The 21,322-nt window shown below is 37.5% G+C and overlaps 1 protein-coding gene across 2 annotated transcripts; it reads right to left on the bottom strand.

Annotated features, from left to right (window-relative positions):
• Positions 1 to 870: 870 nt before the first annotated feature.
• LOC145611436 (uncharacterized) lies at positions 871 to 20,995 on the bottom strand. 2 transcript variants are annotated; one of them, XM_081666768.1, is made up of 16 exons: positions 20,787 to 20,995; positions 20,400 to 20,467; positions 19,744 to 19,902; positions 19,496 to 19,663; positions 18,097 to 18,247; positions 17,608 to 17,687; positions 16,812 to 17,084; positions 16,575 to 16,718; positions 5,685 to 5,819; positions 5,375 to 5,473; positions 3,297 to 3,350; positions 2,806 to 3,010; positions 2,019 to 2,134; positions 1,754 to 1,822; positions 1,461 to 1,559; positions 871 to 1,348 (listed from the first exon to the last, which is right to left on the bottom strand). In XM_081666768.1, the coding sequence occupies exons 1-16, from the start codon at positions 20,908 to 20,910 to the stop codon at positions 1,109 to 1,111; spliced, it is 2,184 nt and encodes a 727-aa protein (XP_081522894.1). In that variant the 5' UTR covers positions 20,911 to 20,995; the 3' UTR covers positions 871 to 1,108. The 2 variants fall into 2 exon arrangements, with proteins under 2 accessions (XP_081522894.1, XP_081522893.1); XM_081666767.1 differs by having other exon boundaries at positions 2,019 to 2,137.
• Positions 20,996 to 21,322: the final 327 nt, after the last annotated feature.

Here is a 21,322-nt window from a genome sequence, read left to right on the forward strand (position 1 = left end):
AATAAGAGATAATCTTTAAAAACTCTCTTGATCGTAAAGATTAAAAGAGCAACAACATACAAACAACAAGCCAAGACCTCCTAAAAACCTAAACATACCGCAGAAGAGGGCAGTCCCCACAATTACCCGAACCCGAGCACCAAGACACTGTAAAAGGAGACTAACACATCCCCTAGCTCCCTTAAAACCATGTTACAACACATGATATAACACAACCAGCACCAAATAATACAATGACAAAAGCATCGAAGAACATCCAACTTATCAAACTTTCGACAGAGAACCAAAAACACAAGGAGACCACAAACCGTACTAAAACACGAAACTAACACCACCAAACTGAAAATAAACAAACTAAACACAAACGAGCTTAACATGGATGAAATTTGTAAATGAGAAATACTAAAATTCCAAACAGGAAACCCTATCTACTACCTCCGTTACATATTAGTTGCAACTTTGGAATATTTTATCTCTCACAAATATTGCCCAAAGTTGCAACTAATATGTAACGGAGGTAGTAAGTCTTTGCCTTTTACCAGACTCGAAAGAAACCATCCGTTAGATGAAGAGTTTGATCTACGACCTTCAAAATCCTACCCTTTTGACCAAGTACTACTAGGTCTATTATATCAATTCAACATGTTTTCTATGAATTTCTTCTTATTAAAATTTTGTACGAGCACTCTTCAAACATCTATCAACCTATGCAATAATAGTGACAATCTAATTAATAAACTGGGATTTCCTCTAATCGAATATTGAACAAATAATACCACTTCTGGAAGGTCAAAATATTCATAATTGAGTAAAAATGACAAAGTCTGTATTAGACAATTGAATCAAAAAAATTTGAAGACAATGTCACAATGACATTAATATGCACATAAGTTTCACTCAATATTATAATCAAGAGATTTACAAGTAACACAATATATTACTTTTACAGCTAGTTCTAGTCAAATGATCAAATAATAAGCATAAATTTTATGGTTTTTTTTTTTTTTTTTTTTTTTTTTTTTTTTTTTTTTTGAAAAAGTAACAGATAAATAATGTTACAGAAAATGGTTGAAAAAAAATATAAGTTCTCGGCATTACACAAGCAGCCTCATGATCTTTTAACTACTGCTACGGCAAAAATGGGATGATATGTGAACTCCAACGAGATTTTAAGAGTAGCATCAAGAGCTCCAACACGGTTAATCACATTTAGAGCAATGTTGTTTCGCTCTGCAACCTGCTCAATGGATCGGAGTTCAGCCATCTTATCGGGGTCATTTGCAAAACTCTTCTTCAATTCCTTTACGATCTTCTGAGCATCCTTGAAGTGATTATACGTAACTAGTGTCTACAAATAAAGTGATGTTAATTGATGTAATCTAGGTGTAGAAGTATATGCACATCACTGACTACTGAGACAAGCCATAGCAACAGTATCTAAGAATCTAGGTTATACTCACAGAAAGTCGAGCTTGGGCTGTATAATCCTTATATGAATGGTAGGAAATGTGATCTGGCAGACAAGCTTTCTGTAAATGCTCGAAGTGTTGAACAAATCTCTACAGAGTTGTACACCAGAAGTTAATCAGTATAGCTATTTCCTTTTTAAAAACCAGAAAACAACGCTCCAGAATGCATATTGATAAGCTATTTCACACGCAATTTAGTTCATTGGAGTGATTGAACTGTTGATATATGAATGACTGAAAGATAAAAAGTAAAAAATTTAACAATTGACAACATAAAAAATCACCTCATATTCAGTATTAAAAGGACCCACATGCTGGAAGAGTTTTAGTTCATTTCTCATAGCAGCAAGCATCTGCAAACCTCATTACAGTTAGCATAAACATTGCACAACAGTAAAATCTATGGCACAAGCTAAACATGCACTTATTTCCATCTTACATTTCGAATTTTCAAGCCACACTAGCTAACTTACCATTTCATGGCATTATAAAACATGCACTTATTAACATCTTACATTTCGAATTTTCAAGCCAAACTAGCTAACTTACCATTGCAAGTCCCTCAGCAAGACAAATATAACATTGAAGCAACATAACAGCTGGTGGGATGCGGTAATCCTTTGTATCCATCACCAAATCTCTTTTCTTCTTCCCTTTTCGTTTAGCTGCTAATTTAGGATACAAATGTCAACTGCAATGGAAATGTGCAAAAAAGGCCGATATTGCTTGGTTGCAAGTGATTAGTACTTTAAGTTTTAAATAATAAGACTTCATTTACATTGGATGTAATTATGAATAATATCAAAAAGGTAAAAAAAAAAAAAAAAAAAGGAAAAAGAAAGAATTCTAATGGGATAAAAATTTCTCGGGATGAAATATTGTGTAACGCATTAATTTTAAATTCCTACCCAAATCTCAACATGTGCCATTTTATTAAAGGGAATATTTTGACAACCACCAAACTGCAAAAGTCTTAAATAACATGACTAATTAGCAGGCCAACACTAGGCAATTTGATAGTAAAACATGAAGTTACAAGCTTTGAATTTTTGGAACAGGTGAATGAAGTAATCTTCTAGGCCCTAAATTTAGATCATCTTGATGAACCCTTAATTGTTACAGATTGTCAACATGACAAGAGTACATGTGTTCTCCTTTTAGTCAGGGTCTTCATCTTTATTAAACAAAGGATTGGTTTATAACAGTAATTCTTTTATAAAGCAATTCAATATATTTTTTTTGGGCACGCTTTAGCACAAAGCCTTAAGCAACCAAAGGTACATTATACCAACATACCATCGATTGATGCAAATCCTCGTTTAAGAAGTAAGCTCACCTGAGTCAGCAGCAGAAAGCTGCTTCAAATGTGTTTTCTCTGCAAGCTTAACCAGTATGACATAAAGGTACCAGTATACCATGCAATACTCATTTGAGGAGTAAAGCTCCAATTCAAAGCCCAAAGAAAGAAAACGCAAAGCAATCCAATATGTTTGCTCTTCAACCCATATAAGTATGTGCCTAGCCAATTTCATGCATACATTCTGCAAACCAACTAAAAGGATATCAATCTCTACAAGGACAAATCAACCAGAAACACCAACTCATTTGTTTATTTTTTTTATTCCACAGCTTTAAACATTGGGGATGAGACAACCTCCTTTAGGTTTCCTATGCCTCTACAATTACCAAATTAACCAAGATGTGCACAAAAATAGGTGGGTTCTATTGGTTCACAAAATCCAGATTTTGAAAAAGGTCAGTGAATTTCTTTTCTTTTCTTAATTTCCAACTTGCATCAAATTACTGGAATCAAATCAATAGATATACCTCATCAGATATGCCAGAAAATTCTCCAAACTCTTCCCTGAAAGCAATTTCCAGCTGAAAAATAAAAACTTCAGGTTTTCAAACGAAGTTCAAGATTATTTGGACAGCTCAAAGGGAAGCATGCTTTACACAATATTCCAAATACGCTGAGAAACACTCAGAAGGTTCAGAACTATAGACAAAAAGACTTAAAAACACAGTAGGCAAACAACTCACATTTCTTGGAACAAAATGTTGATGCAGCCAATTTTCGATTAGGGTAAAATAATAAAACAGAGAAATACAGATTACAAGAAAAATAGCATCACAAATGTCATTTAACAGGAATGTTGTTGAATATGAGCTCAATGTGGCGAAACTTGAACACATGCTTGCTCTTTAAGTCAACAATTTTTTTTTTTTTTTTTTTTTGCTTTTAGGGGTAGGATGGTTCAAATGTTCTTTCACAGATGCACCTTGAGATAAGCATGAAAAAAAAGGTCAATGTTGCTGCTATTCAACAACGTTCCTAAATTCATGACAAAGAATTTTTGGAAGGAAAGGACGGGGAAGGAAGATGAAGGAAGGGGAGGGGAAGGAAGGGGAGGGGTGAAGAAAACAAAATCCCTCATTTGGATAACAGAGAAAATGAAGGAAGAAAAAGGGAGGAAATTTGCTTGTTCTTGTTAATTTTACCCATGGCTAAATAAATGTGTTGTTCTTGTGATAATATGAATTGAAGTTCTCAATTTTTCAAAATCAATAATTCACATATCAAATTTCTGGAAATATAAATTTTCCAAAATCAAAAATTCTGAAAATCAAATTTTCTTCCCTGTAATTTTCAAAACGAAAGTTTCTGAAAATTGATTATGAAAATTAAAACCAAAATATCTGAAAATCGATCTTCGAAAATCAAAACAAAAATTTTCGAATGTTGGTTGAGAAAAAGAAGACCACATTTTCTGAAAATTTAAACCAAAACCTTTTTTTTTTAAGATCAATTTTTGAAGATCATAATCAATTTTCTGAAAATTTAAACCAAAATCAATTTTTGAAGATCATAATCAATTTTCTGAAACTTGATTCATGAAAATAAAAATCAGATTTCATTATCAATCGATTTTTGTAAATCAAAACCAGATATGGCAGCGAAAGATGCGGTGAAAATGGCGGCGGAAGATGACGACCGGTGGTGGAGGCGACAAACAGTAGCTGGAGAAAATAAAAACCAGTCTTCCTTCCAAATCTTCTCTAATTTGAAAAGATTTGTTTCTTATTCCATTTCTCTTCCTCCCAATTCCCTCACCTCCCATTTTTGCTATCCAAATGGAGGAAAACTCATCTCTTCCTTTCCCTCCCCTCTCCTTCCCTTCCCTTCCCTTCCCTCCATCCAAACAAGCTGTACATCCTACATTCATGCCCAAGAAATAGACATGGCTGGTGAATAAACTGACATACTTGCCCAAAATAATTGGAATTTACACATGGTTCATCAGCCAAACTTATTTCTGGGAATGACTGACATTTCTAGTAAGAATCAGGTAGACTGGACAAGGAAACCCTAAATTCTTGGTTTTTTGGATGTGATAAACCATGAAAAATAAAGTTCCAAGGAAAGGAAGCGAAATACACTTTTTGGTTCCTTTCATTCCATGGAAGTTCAAGTTCCCAACTTAAATCCACATGGAAAGTGTCACCTCTCTGGTTCAACTGCTTCACAAAGTACTAAGTTGCCATCTTTTTTGTTTTTGTTGTTTTTTTTTCTTTTCTTTTTGGGAGGGTGGGGGGGACTAAGGAAGGGAACAAGTACTTCAGTAGTGGGGTTTGTTATTCTATTAGAATAAGTGTGAAAAAAAAGGTCAATGTCGCTGCTGCTGTTAACAAGTGATTAAATAATGATTCTTCTAATTTAGATTCACAACTGAGGGATCCAATTGACAAAGTTTTGCTCTTTGTGTTTGCATGAGTGACTAATTGAACAGTTACAAAAGTAAAAACATTAACATCACAGACCTGTACATATAAGTTTTGCTCTTTGGGTCTGCATAAGTGACCAATGGAATAGTTACAAAAGTAAAAACATTAACATCACAGACCTGTACATATATTACACGCCAATCTTGTAAAACTTTCCCAAGCTTACGCCTTTGCCATGCAACATTTGTGCAAAGGATTTTGAGCAAATTGATTAAACACTGCATAAATTAAACATAGAGCTTTGGTTATACAAAAAAAGTGATCAAGGAAATGATATGGTCTAAACTCTAAAGCTTATATATATCCAAAAAAAAAAAAAGTGAAATTTCCACATGGCAGCAGAATGTTTGAATTTTTTTTTTTTTTTTTAAGATAAAAACCTTTTATTCAAAATGAGAACCTAATGAGATCAGTGTGGTGAATACAGACCTGTCCTAATTGTACAACAGCTTCATTCTTTTGGATATTAAGGTCCTTCATAGATTCAGGTAAAGCTGAAGCTTTACACATGACAAAAAAGACAGGATCTCGCCCATATAATTTCCCGCCTTGAATCAAGAGAACCTGCAAACATGTCGTATAAGATATCAGAATAAGATAAATATGTTCACAGGATCATCTGGTCTCACGCCCTTCACCCCAACAGAATACATAGATTCTCATAAATTTCCAGAATTCTCAGTAAAGAAGAAACAACCAAGTATAATTTTTTTTATCAGATAGATTCTTTTAAGCGCTCACTTCCAAACACTCAGAATGTTTGCTGATAACACTTTTTTTTTCTTTTTTTTTTTTTTTTTTTTTTTTTTTTGGCTGTGCACATTCATGAGTTTGGATTTGTTTGTACGCATGCATGAGTTTGGTTATTTTGATATGTAAAATTTTATACAAAAAAGGGTTAGCCAATTCCTAAACAAATACAGATTATTTATGTGCAGTCCATACTGATCATCTGGATGTGATATGTTGCTGAATGGCAGTAGAGAATGGAGATGGAGACTTTCTGGAAACATCAGGAAAAAAAGAAAAAAGGAAACAATGAAGATTATGACAAGCTATGGATTATTCACTTTACAACTTGTTTGGATTAGTTTTTCGAAAAAAAACTCTCCTAATCTAGAAACAACCAGTGAGCCACTTGGTCCAAAGTTTACAAGAAAGAAGCTTACAATCAAACAAAACAATGGCCTTCCTTATGAGTATAATAAGAGATCAAGAAGTTTTATGTAAGGAATGTATACTATCCACTATTTGAAGAGCAGGTTATTTTAGAAGTAACTCGGTAAGTGGTTAATAGTAAACTTTTTAGTATTCCAAGTAATAATTCTAAAATTCCTCTATAACACCACTGAAACACAAGAGCCTCACATGCCACTCTCTTATAACTTTTCCTGCTTATTTTCCCACTCATAAATATAACGGTTACAGCAATATCTTTGAAATCTTTTACGGAGTAATTCCTATTATGCCTTTGACAATATTTATTCATAAATTGATTTATATCTTCAACAATAACTTTGAAATCTTATTATATCAGTAACAGTAAGTTATGATTTTTGACAAAAGTATTTGACCAAGTCAATTTATTTACATCTATCAAACTATCTACGTAATATAATTATAGAATTATACTAAAACACAAGATGGGTTTTCCACCCATTTTCTTATACCTTAACAAAGAATTTCCAGTTATATCTTGCACGTCTTTTAATTTGTATAATGTCTTTGACATTTTTTATTTAATAATTAAGAGTTGTATTTATCTTGAACAATATATATGGCTTTTTTTTTTTTTTGGTATGTTACGATTATGTCTAGCAAAAAACATTTGTTCATGTCAAAATATATTTACTTGTACAATAATATAAGTTAATCAATAATAATCTTATTAGGACCAACAATACGCTATCTAATTACTAAATACTCAACAAAATTATTAAATGAAGATTTTTAAGCAATGCCATTGCAAGAACTGTTACTTTGCCACATATTTAATCATATTAAATCCTTAATTAATTAATATTCTAACTAATTTTTGTTCCTAATTTTTTTTTTCTTTTAATTAGTGCTTCTCTTCATATGTGATTCTACCCTTCTTAATCCTTATATGGAGTAAATATTGTGAATAAAATATATACACATATATATAGTTTTCCTAACTAACAAATTAGAGAAAATAAACCGGCTAAAATATCTTTTTTTCCTTTACTTATGATTTTGTTCTCTCTATTTCAGATCAATCAAACTATTTTCTCTAACTTCCGTTTCTAAAATTTTCATGTACCATTCATTTCTTAATCTGCCAAACCTACTTTTGTATCCAAAGTGTACTTGTCATGGTGATGGAGTGGGTTTAGGCATGGGTTTGAGGTTATACTTATTAATAATGGGATCATATTAGTCAAGCAACTTACTAAGTTGTACATTTAAATATCATTTTTAGAGTACAACATGTGAGACGTTGCCACTTCGCATAATATTCTTTTGAATCTGTCATTGGAACAAGGTATGTTTCATATATACTTTTGAGGGTTTGTATGTTATTGTATCATATTAATGATTAATTTTTTAACATAAAAGAAACCACTTATACTCATCAAAATAAATCTCTAGATTTAGAATAGAATTGATATTGAGATTATTAAACAGTAGGCAAATAAAACTCCCAAAACATAGGAAACAAGCTTTTAGGTGTTTTGAATACTTATAAATACCACCTGTGTTTTTTAGGTCTTTTTTTTTCTACTCACTTCAATTATATTTTTTTTAGCAAAACTCTCCTTAATGTCCTATCCCTTGTAACCACAGTATATAAGCCAAAATTTCCAAGCACTCAAGTGTTAATAACAGGGTTGCAAGAGGCACACTAGAAATACCCATTGAAAGATAACATAGATGAAAGCAACAATCTTCCAATTCCTGGAAGAGTAATTAATTTTTATTATTAAACTCCAAATAGATGCCTAACTATACTACTAGAATACTGACCCCTCCATCTTGCTTGACCTACATTATTAATACAAGGTAAGAAACACACACAATGTATATGTGTGCAATATAAGAAACTTGGTTTCAATATATATAATCTTCTAGACTCTTCTATGTATGTACATTTGCATGTCAAGTTTCTAGAATGTTCTAGGTCTCTCCTTAGCAATTTAGGTAGGAAGGACGTAGAAACCTCCTTGTATGTATGTTCCTTTGGAGGTGGGAACAATCCAGAGAGTAGTAGATTATTGTACTCTAGAACCCTCCATTTGAGGAGGTTAGGAACGTTCTAGATGTAACTTGTAAGTAGGGAGGAGCACTATAAATAGGCTCCAAGGCTTCATTTAATTAAGCTATATTCTCCTCTTTATTCTTATAAAAAACAATTTATATTAGTTGTTGTAAATTTAGAAACTATGGAAAAATTAGTTGTGGAGTAGTTTTTATTAGGATAGGATGGTAGGGTGTTTTTTTTTTTATCAGTTTTTTTTTTTTTTTTTTTTTTTTTTGGAAAAAGATTAATATTTAATTTTTAATTTTAGTTCTGAGGTAATTTTTAAAATTAAGAAGGGTATTTTGGGGATAGTGAAATTTATTACCAAAGATGCCCTTCCTCTTTGTATATTACTATAGATATGTATTATTGAGACTAACTAGCTTTTGTAACCATTTACATTGCTATTGTTAGACACATTTCAGTGCTCTAATTATGGTATAATCTGTAATAGCATTGATGTCGTGCCCAGTTATGGATTGGAGCATAAGCCTTAACTCAAACCACCGCAATCTGACTATAAGTAGTAGTTTCAATGTAAAGGGTTAGTTTAGGTATTAAATTCCAACTTTTTTTAAGGGTTATAAATCACAAAGTGACCTATTAGAGAAGAAGAATAAAAATAAAAAATAAAAATAAAAAAAAAAAGAAAAGAAAGCTACTATTCAAAGTGATGCTCAAAGTGATACTAATATAGGGACAGATTTATATGATGATCACATTAATCTATCTATACAATAGAGCCGATAAATTACATCGAATACAGAAATAGGGACACTAAAAGCTGTGATGAACTCGGGTCAACCGATAAAAGTCTACACTAGAAGAGTCAAGCAAGGTCAGCAACAATGAAGCAGCAAACAAGGAGCATGGCAATTCCAATAAGCTAAAGGACAAGTTTAATTAAGAAGAGAAGAAGGAATGGAAGCAAGCAACTTTTAGTATGTTCTATTTTGGTTTTTCTATTTTAAGCTTAGTATTCACATGTAATCTCTAAGGTCAACATGACCATTAGTATAAATAATTTAGTAGGAGCAATTTAGAAGGCATTCAGAAATTTGTGAGGAAACTTGGAGACTAGCAGCCTCAAGTTGCTTGGAGAGTAGTAACCTCAAGTTACTTGTATCCTTCTTTTGTTATTATTGAATGAAATCTGCCCTTCTCTCTTAATTGAAGCAATTACAGCCTTAGTCTATTACAAATTGGTATCAGAGCAGGCGGTTTTGCGGCTGCCGGTGACCGGAAACCACCACTCCGACACCTCCATAAAAAATAAAAAAAATAAAAAAAAATGGCAGGACCAAACTTAAGTTAGCGTGCTGACGCCATGGATGGAAAACTCGAAGAGGTAGAATCTCGGCTTAAATCAATCGAGGAGAAACTCACGAGCCAAGAAACTTCGATTGGGCGGGTGGTTGCAGAGTCGGTGAGTAAAGCCATGACGGAAGCTCAGAAGGCTATCGCCGAAAACGTTACAGCCCTGTTTGAAGCGAAGAGGATACGTGGGACGGATCGACCGCCATCGGAACACCGCGGAGGAGCAGATGAATATAATGGCGCGGGAGAATGAGAAGATTAGGGCGGAGCTTAGGGCGACGGCTGCTGCTGCAGCCCCAACACCCCGACCACCGCCGATTTTTACGGTGGACAGCGAAAACAGTCAAATCCACGACGACAATGAGGTCCGAACCCCCGTTGCGGGGGAGTTTGGAATGCCGGAGTGGAGAAATCGAGACCCGCGCGGTTGGAATGACGACGGAGGAGGAGGAGATGGGCGTTGGAGACCCAAGAGGTTGGATATGCCGGTGTTCGAAGGAAAGGACCCCGATAACTGGGTCATGAGGGCTAAAATGTACTTTGACTTCCACCAACTTTCCGATCAAGACCGGGTCACCGCCGCGGTGGTGGCCATGGACGGCCCAGCCCTACAGTGGTACCACTGGGAGAACCGTCGACGACCTTTCGCTCATTGGACGGACCTCCGTTGCCGGCTCTTGAAGGAGTTCCGACCGGCCAACGCCGGCACCCTCCAGGAACAGTGGTTGGCCGTGACTCAAACCTCTACAGTGGCGGAGTACAGAATGAAGTTCATAGAGATGGCTTTTCCTCTTGAGGAAATTCCAGAAGAGATTATGAGGGGGCAGTTCATAAATGGTCTAAAAGAGGATATAAAGGCTGAGTTGAGGTTGTTGGATCCGGCCACATTGGATCGGGCTATGGATTTGGCTGGTAAAATTGAAGAAAGAAACAGAGTGAGCAAAGGGAAGGCTAGTGTTGGGCCTTGGCGTGCTGGGCCGAGTGGGGTGAGTTGCGCCCAGTCGGGTTCTGGTGGAAGAATGGGAGGGGGGCTCATACAATCATATGGGCTGCCAAACGTAGGCCCAAGTCGCACATGGCCACGGGCCCCGGAATCTCATGGATCCGTTAGTGTCGGACGACCCAATTCGGGTCAATCTACACAACGATCCGGTAACAAGTCGAGGAGGTTGACGGAGAGCGAGTTGCAAGACAAGAGGGCAAGGGAACTTTGCTTCCGATGTGATGAAAAATGGGGGATTGGGCATCGGTGTAGGAGGAAGGAATTGAGTGTTTTGCTTACCGGAGAGGGTGGAGATGATGACGAGTTGGAAGCGGAGGAATGTGAAGAGGAGTTAGAGGAACCCAAGGAGGAAGTAGGGGTAACCTTATGTTCGGTGGTCGGAATTTCAAACCCGAAAACCATGAAGTTGAAAGGAGTAATCCAAGGAAGAGAGGTGGTGGTCATGATCGACCCCGGGGCCACCCACAATTTTATTTCACTAACACTAGTGGAAGAGGCTAAGTTACCGTTAACGAAAGGGGGCGAGTTTGGGGTGTCACTTGGGAATGGTGACACCGTGAAAGGAAGAGGGGTTTGCCAAGGTGTTCGAGTTAGGCTAACCGGGGGGATAACCGTGGTGGAAGACTTCCTACCACTTGGGTTAGGAAATGCCGATGTGATACTTGGAGTGCAATGGCTAGAAAAACTCGGGACCGTCACCACGAATTGGAAAACCCGGGAAATGAGGTTCACGGTGGCCGGAACACCGGTGAGGCTCGTCGGAGATGCCTCCTTGGAAACGACCAAGGTCTCCCTTAAGGCTATGTTTCGGATCTTGAGTAAGGAAAGGAGTGGGCTTTGGGTGGAAGTGAATCAAGTGGAGCAAGGGGAAATTGGGCCAGCTGCTGAAAATGGGCCCAAAAACAAGGCTAATCCACCAGAATTTTTAAAGTCCATTTTGGAGCATTTTGCCAAGGTTTTTAATATGCCTACGGGGCTACCTCCAATTCGAGGCCATGAACATTCAATCACTTTGAAGGAGGGCAGCAACCCCGTGAGCGTGAGGCCGTATCGGTATCCACAAATACAAAAAGATGAAATTGAGAAGATGATCCGGGAGATGTTGGAACCCGGAATTATCAAGCCCTCTACTAGTCCGTTTTCAAGCCCGGTTTTGCTAGTAAGGAAGAAGGACGGATCATGGAGGTTTTGCATCGATTACCGTGCCCTCAACAAGGAAACGGTCCCGGATAAATACCCGATACCGGTAATCGATGAGCTTTTGGATGAATTACATGGAGCGGTCATTTTTTCCAAGTTGGACTTGAAGTCCGGCTATCATCAAATTTGGGTCAAGGCCGATGATACTCATATGACGGCTTTTCGGACTCACGAGGGTCACTACGAGTTCCTAGTGATGCCGTTTGGGCTCACTAATGCCCCGGCCACATTTCAATCTTTGATGAACAATATATTTCGGCCCTTCTTGAGGAAGTTTGTGCTAGTGTTTTTTGACGACATTCTCGTGTATAGCAAGAGTCAAGAGGAGCATCAACAACATTTGCAATTAGTTCTCACGAAATTGGCAGAACATGACTTGTATGCTAATTACAAGAAATGTGAATTTGGGAAGCATGAGGTGGCTTATTTGGGCCATGTGATCTCAAAACAAGGAGTGGCCATGGATCAAGAAAAGATAAGGGCCATAATCAGGTGGCCAGCCCAAGAAACTTAAGAGAGTTGAGGGGCTTTTTGGGTTTGACGGGCTACTACCGCAAATTCGTGGCAAGGTATGCTCAAGTGGCCGGGCCTCTTACATCACAACTCAAGAAGGATGCGTTTGGGTGGACCGAGGAGGCGGCCCCAGCTTTCGAAAAATTGAAGGTGGCCATGACCACCGCCCCGGTGTTAGCTATGCCGGATTTCGGCAAGGAATTCGTGGTGGAAACCGATGCTTCCGGTTATGGGCTTGGAGCCGTTTTAATGCAAGAAAACCGGCCCATTGCATTCTTTAGTAAGCTTTTAGGAGTAAGAGCACGGGCAAAGTCTATTTACGAGAAGGAACTTATGGCTATTTGCTTAGCCGTGGTCAAATGGCGACACTACTTGTTGGGGCGGCACTTTGTGATTCGGACCGACCAACAAAGTTTGAGGTATATTACTCAACAAAGGGAGGTGGGTAATGAATATCACAAATGGATGAGGAAGCTAGTCGGATTTGAGTTCGAGGTTCGTTATAGGCCGGGGGCCTCCAATCCAGTAGCCGACGCCTTGTCTCGGAAAGGGTGTGAGTTAGGAGCCTTGGTTTACACTCAAGGAGTCAACTGGGAGAAGCTACAACACGAAATTGACAATGATCAGTGGATTAAGGAACTCAAGGAGAGCTTTGGGCCAGACAAACAAAAGCCTAAAGGCTTTACTTATGAAGAGGGCAGAATCTTTTACAAGGGGAGAATAGTTATCCCAAAAACCTCCAGTATCATCCCAAGACTTCTTCGAGAATATCACGACGCTCCCACCGGAGGTCACGACGGAGAAGTGAAGACATATCTCGGGGTGGCGGCGGAATGGTATTGGCCGGGGCTTCGCAAGGTCGTGGGAGAGTATGTTCGGGGTTGTGATGTTTGTCAACGCAACAAGGCGTCGCAGCGGCAACCGGCGGGACTGCTGCAACCGTTGCCGGTGCCGACGGCGGAATGGGAAGAGATTTCCATGGATTTTATCGAAGGTTTACCCTTATCCAAGGGGGTGAACACGATTTTGGTGGTTGTAGACCGCCTATCAAAGTACGGGCATTTTATTGGGTTAAAACACCCTTTCGACGCTGCGAAGGTTGCCGGAATTTTTGTCAAGGAGGTGGTGCGGCTACATGGGTTTCCCTCCGCCATTGTTTCAGATCGGGATCGCATTTTCATGAGTATTTTCTGGCGAGAATTGTTCCGTCTACAAGGAACACAATTACAGAGGAGTACTGCATATCATCCCCAATCCGACGGCCAATCGGAGATTGTGAACAAGGCGGTGGAGGTGTATTTGCGCTGCTTCGCCTCCACCCAACCTAAAACCTGGGCTCAGTGGTTGCCGTGGGCGGAGTACGCCTATAACACTTCACCACACAGCGCCACTAAGACCACCCCATTCAAGGTGGTCTATGGTCGGGAACCGCCTAAGCTGTGGCGCGTGCAACCAGGTCAGACAATGGTGGGTTCATTAGAGGAGCAATTGCGCGAAAGGGATTTCATGCTCGATGAATTGAGGCTGAATTTATTGCGTGACCAACAATTAATGAAAGAAAATGCTGACAAACACCGGAGGGATGAACAATACGACATCGGAGATATGGTTTTTCTCAAGCTCCAGCCTTACCGTCAGAAATCTTTGGCGAAGAGACCCTTTGAGAAATTAGCGGCTCGGTTTTATGGACCCTTCAGGGTGATACAGCGCATCGGGAAAGTGGCATACAAGCTCGAACTCCCTGCCTCCTCCTGCAAGATTCACCCGACATTCCATGTCTCACAACTCAAGAGGGCAATCGGGGATCGTCCTGCCAACCCAACTATCCCACATCAGCTCACTAGTGATCTTGAGATGATAGCGGAACCCGAGGCTGTGTTAGATGTCCGCAAGAAGAGTCAAGGGGATGTCTTAGTTCGAGAAGTCTTGGTCAAGTGGTCTAATCTGCCGGAATTTGAAGCGACTTGGGAGGATTGGGATGCCTTGAATGATCGTTTCCCACACTTCCACCTTGAGGACAAGGTGAAACTCGTGGGGGGGAGTAATGTGATGAACTCGGGTCAACCGATAAAAGTCTACACTAGAAGAGTCAAGCAAGGTCAGCAACAATGAAGCAGCAAACAAGGAGCAGGGCAATTCCAATGAGCTAAAGGACAAGTTTAATTAAGAAGAGAAGAAGGAATGGAAGCAAGCAACTTTTAGTATGTTCTATTTTGGTTTTTCTATTTTAAGCTTAGTATTCACATGTAATCTCTAAGGTCAACATGACCATTAGTATAAGTAATTTAGTAGGAGCAATTTAGAAGGCATTCAGAAATTTGTGAGGAAACTTGGAGACTAGCAGCCTCAAGTTGCTCGGAGAGTAGTAACCTCAAGTTACTTGTATCCTTCTTTTGTTATTATTGAATGAAATCTGCCCTTCTCTCTTAATTGAAGCCATTACAGCCTTAGTCTATAATAAAAGCCTCAGTAGTAAGAACACAAATTAATGCCCATACAAAAGTTCCACCCGATAAGTAAGTTAGAAACAATGACTTGATCACCAAAATTATGACAGTGGCTAAACAGGAAATCAAATATCTAACCATTATTCATGTCTCGATCCTTCCTAGCCTGAAATTTGGGTGGTCAAATCAAGTTTGATCTAGGTTATGAAAGGACAGGTAGAGGTGTCCAGTGTAATGTAGTGATGTTTACAGCTTACTAACTCATGCAAATAACAGTAGAATTGAAGAGAAAGATTGATTCTTTGAATAATGTAGATAATCTGATTTTTGTAAGTTGCAAGAAATAATAAAGATGGAAGCTTTAGGAATGATTGATAATGGTGGAAGGGTTACAAACGATAATTTAATAGCTTAAGGCTATCAATCTTCGAAAGTGAGTTTAGCTCACAACTTTCCAAAATGGCTTTAGGCCATAACTCTCCAAAGGATTCACATAACCTCTCCCTCTTATTTATACTAGGGTTAAAGACAATTAACCTATGATACTAAAATTTTCAAAGTGCCCCTCCTAAAACTAGTCTATTACATCCTAGCAGGGGCTATTTCCAATCTAAAACTACGTATATTTTGCTTTGCTAATAACAAATTTTAGTTGATAACACACATTTCCCTATCACATAAATCAGCATTTTGCAAGAAGGTAGGAAATATAGTAGAGGTTGACGATAGCCATCATACGGTAATTATCGGATAGTAAATTTGTGGGTTTGACAGTGCCTAAAGAGATTATCAGGTTGGTGATGGCAATCAACAGAACTGGAATCCAAAAAACAAGCTGCTTTCCCAAATTACTAAGATACAGGGACAAATATATAGAAGTTTTAATCGCATAGTTACCGATCAACTATTAGGTCGGATTAACTAAGATTCTACAGATTCATTGCTGCCAACAACGAAAGCATTCATGGCATGAAGGGTGCCCGCGTACTTATGACACAACTAAACATGTAAAATTTATCCATCCCACATACTGTTGCCTCAAAACTACATGTTCAATTTCATAGAAAAGCAATGTTATCAAAGAATTATATGGCCAACATGATTCATGTCAGTGGATCAAACAGATTGAAATCCAATGATCAAAAAGGTAATGGTTAGATGAGATAGCAAACACAATTACAATTCCTTTAATTAATAATTTATGATTCAAGAGTTTTATTTTAGAGTTAGGATTTGCAAAATCCATCATTATATAATTTCAGGTTCATATACAGTCCACTGATGTTTCATTTGACTTTGCATATTGATGAAATCTTCTCAAATGACGAACCAGTATAGCTATTTATTGCGTTGAGAAAAACTCCCTAAGAGAATCCAATAATTTAAGGCAGATAACAGGTCTCACAGACTCGACAAAACGTTGATATTGATATAGTTGAACCTAAAAAGTAGCAAAGAGAATGTAGAGCTAGCAGTTGGAAACATCATTGTTAGAAAAATGACAATAAACAAACAAGTTTGAAAAAAATTAAAAGATAAATATTACAGTGCACAGAGGGTGAACATTGAGAACTCACATGGAGGTGAGCTCTGGCAACAAGATCTGGTTGCAGTTTTTGGAACTCAACAATAAACTGCAATACATTTTCTAGCAATGGATCCAATGAGAACGAACATATAACATCCAAATCATGGAGAAGCTTTTTAAAATATTCCAAAGCCTGGGTAGAGAAACAAATTGGTAGGCTATAAGCATCAGAAAGAGAAGAAGAGTAATATTGAGTACGGAGTAGGACATTTTCAGTATTCCTCACCATATCCCAGCTTGAAGTTTTGATTGCACGAGGAGGAGCAGGAGCTGATGATCTAATGTTTAAATTAGCATCAAAGCCAACAGGATGACGGCCAGAAGCAGTGGTTTCTACTGGAACTGTATCTTTTCTTGTCAAGCATCCTATAGACCTCAGAAACTCAGCTGATTTTTGCATTTGTTCCAGCTCTAATAAGCAAGATGAAATATGTTTTCTTGCCAACTCAAAGCCTCTGCCTTGGGGTTTCTTCATGCACATAAGAAGGTGGTAGTAGTGCTGCAACACAAAAAGAAAAACTAAGTCTCTTTACACTATAGGTCTGATTAATTAATGCAGCCATCATATTGAACAAAATTTAGAGGCCAAATCTTACTAAAGGCCAAAGAACTCTTAACCAAAAGCTTTATTTCCTTGAAAAATGCAATATAGTGACTGTGCTAGTGAATTCTTATTGGGTACTACACACTCAAAGCAAATTGTATACATGCATTAGCACACCTCAACAGATTACTAGAGCACGGATTCCAAAGAATATTGCAGAACTTGATATGTCCTCCCTAAATAACTAGACATGAAATAGAGTGGTCATCAATAGGAACGATTGTCCTCTCAATATATGCATCGGAGGCATTTAACGTAAAACATCCAGAGTCATGGTGTTCTACTGTATACAAAATCTCACAATAACAGAAGCACAATCTAACTACTCACGCAATGCATCCTGATGATCTGATGTAAGATTGACAATTAGGGCCTTTAGGGGAACCAATAAACGTAGCAAGAGTATATAGGTTAAGACCTTACGAAATCGTAAACGGCACAACAGAGCTCGACAAAAACCCTCCTCTAGATCTGGATTGGTTTGCAATGGTTCTTGATCTGCATTCCAAGAACCTGAGCATGTCAGCAGTAAACTAAACTACTCATAACGACATTTAACAATTGACATAGACTGCAGTAAGAGCAGCAAGCAACATGCATAGCTTTTGCCTGAAGACGTTTACAAAGAATAAGCAAGTGAGCCTTTCATCATCCATACTACCAAATTTAACTTATCACTTCAGATCAAATGAAAAAAGTAACTGACAAGGAGAGAATTCACAATTATTAACAAAGTCACATTCATAGACAAATAACTTAAACATATACCAAGTGTTTTTAGAATCCAAACAAATTTTGGAAAAAACAATCAACAAATGCACAGCTAACTCTGAAAAAGACTTGCAGCATGGAACAAAGGATATTCAGCCACAACATGTATAAACTAAAACCAAAATCCAACGGTTACCTTCTACCACCATCTTTTTGGAAGCTGGAGATTTACAGGCACGCATTTGTCGACAGAGTGTCTCTTCTACAGCATTTAGTGTAGATAAGAATGTGTCACCTTTCTCTCCGCCCAAAGGAAGACCATAAGCTATTGTGAACAGATCTTCTTCCTATCAGAATATAATGCAATCTAGATGGTAAACTATTTTATGGAGCATAGAACTGTCTCCTCTGACATAATGAAAAGAAGAAAAAGCAGAATTTAAGACATTCATCCACAAATATATGATTGTTTAGATCACATAATCCTTCATAGTCAACATTTGTAAAGGTTATAATTTAGGTTAATAGCACAATTTCTAGATTTTCTGTATCCCCAATTATTTTAATTTCCAACAAAAAAAGGATGCATGATATTTAGTTGGCTATCCTGAATGATTTTCCCAAATTTCGCTATCAACTATGTGTAAACGCAAGCAAGCAACACCTCCCTGCTGTCTTGAGAAGATTTGGCATCTCTGTGTCATTGGAGTCAAGGGGTGAATCCCAATCCAGGAAATTAACCTTGCTCCCCCAGCTTTGTTACTCGGACTCTTTCATTTACCTCACATGTCCGTGTCGACACGACACATGTCGGACACTGACACTTGGACACTTCATTTTTAACTTAAAACACGACTTTTTCAAAAAAATGGGCGATTCCGATGCTTAGACACCCGTGTCTAATTTGACACTTCATCTGAGTACAAGTAACATAGTCCCCCAGTGTGATTAATCAATGTAAACAATAAAGACTCTAGCATTACTATGAAAATTATTTTGGAGAAAAGGCACTACTATTAGTTTTCAGCATGACACTGTACCAAACAATTAGCATCAGTCCCTCAGCTTGTCAGGTAATTTAGCCACACCACACTTCATAAGTTTGAAACCACACAATAAGAAACTGCATTCCAAATAATAAACCTTCAGAGTCATCTTAAGGTTCATACATATACTTTGTATAATGCAACAATAAGGATCTAATATTATCTAATGTGATTAATTTGATCTGCAACATAATTTGAAGTTGCTCTTCTGACTCATATCACAAACATTATGGGTGGTTATGTCCGTCTTACGCAACCATTCAATAATTTGACTACTGCCTAGGTTATTATTACTCCATTTTATGCGTTTTCAAATTCTTCAGGTTTTCATCAAGGATTTTGCCAAATAAGTGGACAGAGCACTGTAAACAAGTAAATACTCTCTTTATCCTACACCACAGAGCACAGTAGGTCGGAATCATGTAAACTTATAACGAGTCCAGCAAGTATTACTTAGTTGTGATAATCAAGCAGAGAAAAGAAGGCATAAATAAGCAACAAAAGTTGTCATCCAAATAGATAGAGCAAAAGAGATGTTTAGTACTTTACTTCATGTGTGCGAGCCTCTGAAACAACAGATATGACAACATTGCATGTTGCACGAACTAATCTACAAAAAGAATGTAACAGGGGATGTGATGAGGTACGATCAAGCCGCATAAGGTAGATGCAAGAAAAGACAGTTTGTGCCAATGAGTGCCCCTTATGCCATGTAGCCTGCCATACAAGGACAGATATCAAACAGATGGAAATATACTAGTCCATATACTAAAAGCCCAAGCCACATTGAAATGTACCTCACAAGCAAGGAGGTGATCCATAATATCTAGAATGCATATAACATCCATAGTTTTATCAAAACTTAGCGGAACTGGAGCCGCACCATTCTCTATGGCCTCGTCAACAGAATGATATCTGCCATTATCCATGCCCGAATCCATCTTCGGGTCCATTATCTAACAAGAGAAATACAGAAAGGTATTCTTTTCAGTTCAAGGATTCGGCTATAGGCCTCCTTAATGATAAAATTCACAACATAGATTGCTATAAAACCTACACAAACCTACAATTCCCTAGTTCAATCAATGATAATCGATGTCACATGTTAAAGAAGCTCAACAAGAAAACTTTAAAAAGTTACATGCAGGCCTCCCTTGAAATATTGAAAAATGGAAGCATTGTACTTGTACTAATAAAGCCTAGGTGCATTATGCAGGTAATAAGTACTAATAAAGCCTAGGTGCATCACTATAGGTCAACAATATTGACAAACAATGTCTTCGTATTATTGTGAAATGAATACTATTGCCATACAATGTCTTCATATTTGTGAAATAATTGATATATTAACAAACAACGCCATCGTATTATTGCAGCATATATCAGGATCAATATCATAAACAAGACAATAGTTGCCAACATAAAAGAACAAACTTGAGACAAGTATGAGTACCTCTAAAGCCGACATGGCGGCAAATAGACTAAAATTATCGCCATGTATCAGCTCGCCGTCACAAAGCTCTGCCATACACATACAAAATTAAGCATTAACATAAAGAAAACATTAATTTCACCATAACACTAAAAAATTCTAACATTAAACCAAATAATTAACGAATGAAGCACCAAAACAACAACAATAACATAATAATCACTTCTATAATTCCACATTTTCAGCTAAACCATACAGTATAATCAATCAATTCAAAATAATTAAAGATCTTTAACAACAACAAAATTAATTCGATAATGTTTATAATCAAATTACGGTCTGCAGATCAATAAATAAAGCAGAAATACAACAATCAAAGATCTTAATTGAATAAAGAAAAGAAAAAACCATTGCAAGCTGAAGAAAGAAGATTGGAAACGTTCGTCCAAACAGTTCCGTCGCCGGAAGGTATCGCCGTTGCAGCAGACGGCGTCGTCGTAGTCGGAACATTGAAACCTCGATCGTCCGCCATTGAAGACGAAAGAAGAAGGAATTAGGTTAGGAGGAGAGAGAAAAATTGAAGAACAAAAATGGCGGTCTCAGTTGTTGCTAGGTAGTACAAGTAATTTTATTTCAGTTGGAAGGGTTTTGGTTTTGGGGAAATTTTTCGGTTTTTTATTTTTTATTTTTAATTTTATTTTATTTTATTTTTACCGGAGTAAATGTGCAAATTTGTCCCTCTAACACTGATCGAGCAACTTCTGTAATTCTGACGAACTAATCCATGTGATACCTACTGAGTAACCCCTATAGATGGAGATAATTGTGTATTAGAGATAGGATCGGGTGATTAAAGTTTAAGCTAAACTAAAATTTAATTGATCATATTGAGCATAATGAGAATGAGGATTTGTGTGATTGGTATAGATTGAATTTTCATGATG

This window comes from Chenopodium album, chromosome 24 (assembly GCF_948465745.1).
Source record: "Chenopodium album chromosome 24, dcCheAlbu1.1, whole genome shotgun sequence".
Lineage (NCBI taxonomy): Eukaryota > Viridiplantae > Streptophyta > Magnoliopsida > Caryophyllales > Amaranthaceae > Chenopodium > Chenopodium album.

Bases quoted from the DNA above. Each gene is read 5' to 3' on its own strand.
- LOC145611436 (XM_081666767.1), bottom strand. From the start codon at position 20,910: ATGGCGGACGATCGAGGTTTCAATGTTCCGACTACGACGACGCCGTCT. The intron at 20,468-20,786 runs GTTTTTTCTTTT...TGTGTATGGCAG, and splicing joins TCTTTCTTCAGCTTGCAATG to AGCTTTGTGACGGCGAGCTG. The intron at 3,351-5,374 runs GTCTGTGATGTT...TTTATTTTTCAG, and splicing joins GGCGTGTAATATATGTACAG to CTGGAAATTGCTTTCAGGGA.